The 6,521-nt window shown below is 40.2% G+C and overlaps 1 protein-coding gene across 1 annotated transcript in view; it reads left to right on the forward strand.

Annotated features, from left to right (window-relative positions):
• LOC139582906 (polypeptide N-acetylgalactosaminyltransferase 14-like) overlaps nt 1-987 on the forward strand; it is a 123,134-nt gene extending 122,147 nt beyond the window's left edge. Inside the window, exon 15 of the mRNA XM_071413351.1 lies at nt 169-987. Coding sequence (XP_071269452.1) covers nt 169-327 — 159 coding nt within the window. The 3' untranslated portion in view covers nt 328-987. The remainder of the gene's footprint in view (nt 1-168) is intronic.
• Nucleotides 988-6,521: the final 5,534 nt, after the last annotated feature.

Consider the following 6,521-nt stretch of genomic DNA (forward strand, 5'->3'; position numbering starts at 1 on the left):
ACAAAATTACAGGGTCAGTATTGGACAATAGTTGCCTAAACTTTTAGATTTATTTGAACCAATGGCATTCTGTAACAATTAATGGGCAATAGCAGTTTAATAACATTGAAATGCATGTCTCTGTATACAGTATAGTTATTGATCTTTGTATTGTCTGTTGTGTTCCAGCGATGGCAGAAGTCAGGCACCCATCTGGAGCACCTGGCCTCCCACTTCTGCATGGACAGTGAGATGGCCCTGGACGGCATCGAGAGCAGCAAGATGCTGGTGATCAGCCCCTGTGAACTGACAGCCTACACCCAGAGATGGGAGATGCCCTTCTCCTGATCCACCCACAACACAATCCTTCCTGTAGAGGAGGACTACCCTATGAGAAATCACAAACTTCTGCAGTGCTTACTATAGCCAAGGGCTTTTAGAAAGAGAGAGAGAGAGTGATGGAGAGGGAAAGGAGAGAGGAGGTGGATACCATAGTAAAGGGTGTTTTAGGTCACTGAGATAAGTCTTTATAAGATGGCAGGGACTTGGACTGATGTCAGCACATTCAAGTGTTCAACAAGACATTCAGCAGGGCTGAAGTCATTTATTGTGGGCTAATATAGATGAAAATACAGGGGACACCATTTTTCATTGCTGTTTTCATTGAAACTCGTGGTCTGTTAAAACTATTCTTCTAACTGCTGCTTCAAGTGTATAAGTTCTGATTTAGACTTCAACCTGTCTTCGTAATGACATTTCAATGGGATGGGATGCAGCTATGATGGAATTTGTGTCAGGAAATGTAATGCACATGTCAAATGGCGATATTTTAATATCCTATGATTCCCATTTATTTTTAATTGAAATGGAGATGACCTTTACACAAAATGTCTATGATCCTGAAGAAGAAAAAACACACACACACACACGTCTATGATCCTGAAACACAAACACACTGTAATAGCCAGTGCTGCAATGTCAAAAAAGAAATAAAAGAAATACAGAAAAGGGTTGTTTATTAGTTTTGTGTTCAGCAGTGATAAGTAGCCTATGTAGAATATATTGATAACATTTTATAATGGTGAAGGTTGGATGCCCCTTCCCTGATTTAACAAATTGTGAATTAGTCTCAGTATAATTACTTAAATTGCATTAGATGTGACTGGTACCAGCACAGCACTGGCACCTCGGTCAGCATTACCAGCATCTTACAGTTCTGTGCAGTGACACATCATGGGTTAACAAAGACAGACGAACGGCAAGAAGATATGACCACAAAAGGGTTAGGATTTGAGAATAAATAGCATAATAACCGCTCGCTCAAATGAATATGCATACCTGGCTAACTTCCATGGGAAAAGCATCATTCACAGATATGATGTTGTGTCACGCTATCAGAGATGATTTACCAGAGTCTTAATGTTAGCTAGCTAGTGCCCTTATTATTTATTATTTGGGTACAAAAGGATGTCAATGGACTAGGCTAGTCTTCGTCGAGCGCATGCAGATTTAGCTAATTATGATTATTTGCTCTTCAATCTGTCAAAGAATGTAATGGGATTTTCGATGGAATTCTTTACAATTTGAACTGAAAAAAACGAGGTCAAATCATGACGTCAGCGATCTTTAAATCGGAGCTCTGGAAAGACGCTAGAGTTTCCGACTTGAAATTGCGAGTTATCTTGAACACACTGAAGTCAGAAGTCTGAGATTTCTGAGTTCCCAGTTGTTTTGAACGCTAATAGAGCCCCACATTGGAGGTGTCATAATACCCATAAAACCTAGCGGCCAAACAGGGCTTACCCTGGCGTAACATTTTGATAACCATATAAATATCTCTTGGATAAGGGGACTTACATCAATATATTAGTCTCCATTTACTCTCAGATTTGAAAAAGCTTTGCCTCGATTTGGCAGTCTCGTCCAGATCATCATGGCATTTGTAGTTCTTTATGATAGCCACATTAGCAGATCATTTGCATTTCATTTTTGTGGGGTAAATACAGGCGAATATATTGATAAAAAGTAACTTTGTCCTAGAGAGTTATCAAAACGTCACACCAGAGTAAGCCTACACGAAACACAGCCCTTATTTTAAGTGTATATAAAATACCCAATTGGAAAAATGAATGGTGGAGAAACAATTGGAACCATTTCCTTGTTTGACCACAAGGTTTTATGGCTATTGTGACTATTGTGGTATTCTATACTCCAAGTAGACATCATAAGAAGGAATTCCCTTCGACCATGCCCACAAATTGAGAAAAACAAACATTATTTCCCATTGACCCATATTGTAATGTACATACTGAACTACGATTTGCAATCATCCCACATAGGGAAGCAGAGCCTGCGAGAAGAGCCCTGTGGCTTCAGGCTATTCAGCATGGGAGAGTGGGAAATGTGGGGACCAGGTGTCCAAGTAGGCTACACGTAGCTACAGTATGGATGTGGAAAACATTTAATCACAGGTAAGACATACAGTACCAGTTAAACTTTTAGACACACCTACTCATTCAACGATTTTTCTTTATTTGTACTATTTTCTACATTGTAAAATAGTAGTGAAGACATCAAAACTATGAAATAACAGATATGGAATAATGTAGTAACCAAAAAAGTGTTAAACCAATCAACCACACTCTTGGCATTCTCTCAACCAGCTTCTTGAGGTAGTCATCTGGAATGCATTTCAATTAACAGGTGTGCCTTGTTAAAAGTTAATTTGTGGAATTTCTTTCCTTAGTGCATTTTAGCCAATCAGTTGTGTTGTGACAAGGTAGGGGTTGTGTACAGAAGATAGCCCTATTTGGTAAAAGACCAAGTCCGTATTATGGCAAGAACAGCTCAAATAAGCAAAGATACACGACTGTCAAATCAAATCAAATGCTATTGGTCACATACACATGGTTAGCAGATGTTATTGGGAGTGTAGCAAAATACTTATGCTTCTAGATCCGACAGTGCAGTAGTATCTAACAGGTAATATCTAACAAATTCCACAACAAAACCTAATACACACAATCTAGTAAAGGAATGGGATGAGAATATATAAGTATAAAATATATGGATGAGCAGTGACAGAGCGGTTACGATGCAATAGATAGTAAAACATAGATAGTGAAGGATACAGTATACAGTATATACTGTACATGAGATATGTAAACATTCTTAAAGTGGAATTATTAAAGTGACTAGTGTTCCATTTATTAAAGGGGCCAATGATATCAAGTCTGTAGGTAGGGGGGAAACTGTAAGACATGAAGGTCAGTCAATCTAGAAAATTTCAAGAACTTTTGAAGTTTCTTCAAGTGCAGTCGCAAAAACCATCAAGCGATGATGGAACTGGCTCTCATGAGGACCGCCACAGGAAAGGAAGACCCAGAGTTACCTCTGCTGCAGAGGATAAGTTCATTAGAGTTAACTGCACCTCAGATTGCAGTCCCAAATTAAAGCTTCACAGAGTTCAAGTACAGACACATCTCAACATCAGTTGTTCAGAGGAGACTGCGTGAATCAGGCCTTCATGGTCGAATTGCTGCAAAGAAACCATTACTAAAGGACACCAATATGAAGATGAGACTTGCTTGGGCCACGAAACACGGGCAATGGACACTCCAAATTTGAGATTTTTGGTTCCAACCGCCGTGTCTTTGTGAGACGCAGAGTAGGTGAACAGATGATCTCAGCATGTGTGGTTCCCGCTGTGAAGTATGGAGGAGGAGGTGTGATGGTGTGGGGGTGCTTGGCTGGTGACACAGTCTGTGATTTATTTAGAATTCAAGGCACACTTAACCTGCATGGCTACCACAGCAGTCTGCAGCAATACGCCATACCATCTGGTTTGCACATAGTGGGACTATCATTTGTTTTTCAACAGGACAATGATCTAACACACCTCCAGGCTGTGTAAAGGCTATTTGACTACGAAGGAGAGTGATGGAGTGCTGCATCAGATTACCTGGCCTCCACAATCACCTGACCTCAACCCAATTGCGATGGTTAGGGATGAGTTGGACCGCAGAGTGAAGGAAAAGCAGCCAACAAATGCTCAGCATATGTGGGAACTCCTTCAAGACTGTTGGAAAAGCATTCCAGGAGGAGCTGGTTGAGCGAATGCAAAGCTGTCATCAATGCAAAGGGTGGCTACTTTGAAGAATCTAAAATCTAAAATATATTTTGTTTTATTTTACACTTCTTTGGTTTACTACATGATTCCATATGTGTTATTTCATAGTTTTAATGTCTTCACTATTATTCTACAATGTAGAAAATAGTGAAAATAAAGATAAACCCTTGAATGAGTAGGTGTGTCCAAACTTTTGACTGGTTCTGTACATTTAACTTGGTTTGGTATAGTGTGTTTGTACACTACTTGTAGCTGTATAGTCCATTTGCTTGTGTTGTTGGTCTTGGCTAGCTTGATGTTCCGGACTGGTTGCTAGCTAGCCAGCACTCACTCATGTGGCTGCTAGCACCATCATGAAAAGGGGCATGAGGGAGGCCCTACAGTCAATATTATGTTTTTCTAAGTATTGAGAACACTCAGTAGCAGGTAATGTTGAAAAGTAATCTTTATTAAAAGCATGAACTGGCGCACACCCAGAGAAAATGATTTAGTGTAAAGGTGCTGACTACGCTGAAGAAGGCACAGTGATGCCGAAACGTTGGTGTTTTTTTACCCAATAAATTACTGGTAGGTTATATGGAGTGTGCAACTCTTCGTTTTTATAGAAAAGTAATCTTTGGACATGGAACATTTCGTTTTGTAACTGACTAAAACAAGCAGATAACAATAAAATGGCGTTTGAAAAAGGTCAACTTTTTGCTATGGGATAACCTAGGTAACCACCGGTTGTTTTCCCCACAGATGGGTGGGCTATGACGGTCCCTGAGGTCCCTCCGCTCTTATCTTCTTTTTCTTCGATGGGGTTTAACGGAAGTTGGCATCCAATATTAATGGTGCATTACCACCACCAGCTGGACGAGGTATTGAATGAGAAAATAAAAAATCGTGGGAAAGGGGGAAAACAACATCATACAAAATTAAACATATCAACTAACAAAACCCATCCCATTTCTTCAATCACAGTCAGCTACAAAATACCTCCCTACACGGCTCAGAGGCCTGTGATGGCGGAACATTCACCAACAGGATTTCTTGCATGGCCTCGGCTGTGAAATCCCTAAAGACACAAAAAACGTTCAGCTCCCTTCAATGATTCCAATTTTCTTGGACTTCTTCTCCGCTTGCGCTGTACAGTTTATGACCATTGCAATAAATAAAGCAAAGTCCACCTTTTAACATGAAGCATTTCACTTTCACTCGGTTGATGAGAAACCTTCACTGGTCGTGGAGGCTCTACTACCATTGTTTCTTCCCCGCCACTCGTTCCTTCCAATCTTCTCACCACCTCCAGATAGGAGACACGCTGGACACTCCTTACTCTTGCCACCTCAGTCTCCTTCACCTGAACAGGGCACTCCAGGAATTCAGGCACATATTCACCTCCACAACTGCAGCATTTCACTTCATCTGGCATACGATATTCTTCCCTTCTGACACATGACCAAATCTTTTACATTTATGAAACTAACGGGTTGTGCGCAAAAGCTCTAATAGGGTATCTCTTGAATCCTAACTTTATATGAGAAGGGAGAGATTCTTCATCTAAGAACAGTAGCATGGATGAAGTGAATTTATTTTCTCCATCTACCATACAGGTCAGTCGACGTGCACCAACCACTCCATCGGTGTCTTCAGTTATATCCTTATATCCTATATCCTGCCTTTACTTCTTGTGCCACCCCAGAAATAACCCCTTTGATAGGCACCCTGCTACGAAAATCCAAGCAGGAAACATTCCACTCTGATATCTTTTTGAGTCTTAAAACACGCTTCTTCTGCTCCGCAGACACACAAAAAATCTAAATAAGACCACTTCTTGTGACTCTCACCGACTCCACACTTTCCTCCTACACATTCCAGAATTTCCTCGAGACGTTAAACAGATTTCCCAAGTAGTATTGATCCAAAACCCTCACTCTGACTAAAAACTAGTCTAGAGATTTATTTTTTTCCATGATAGCTTTACTTCTCGTTTCCCTTTTTCTTTGCCACGGTAACCCACTCATTCTCACTTTCTGTGCTATTGTCTTTACCCGACTCACTAGCAGTTTCAAACAAAACCTCAGTTTCCACCATCTTCCCACTATCATCTCCTGGGCTGAAAGCCCAGATGATATATACATCTCATATGTATATACTGTACTCTATACCATCTACTGCATCTTGCCTATGCCGTTCTGTACCATCACTCATTCATATATCTTTATGTACATATTCTTTATCCCTTTACACTTGTGTGTATAAGGTAGTAGTTGTGGAATTGTTAGGTTAGATTACTTGTTGGTTATTACTGCATTGTCGGAACTAGAAGCACAAGCATTTCACTACACTCGCATTAACATCTGCTAACCATGTGTATGTGACAAATAAAATTTGATTTGATTTGATTTGATTTGAAGCCTAACAACTGTTA

The sequence above is a fragment of the Salvelinus alpinus genome, chromosome 8, assembly GCF_045679555.1.
Source record: "Salvelinus alpinus chromosome 8, SLU_Salpinus.1, whole genome shotgun sequence".
NCBI classification, from domain to species: Eukaryota; Metazoa; Chordata; class Actinopteri; order Salmoniformes; family Salmonidae; genus Salvelinus; species Salvelinus alpinus.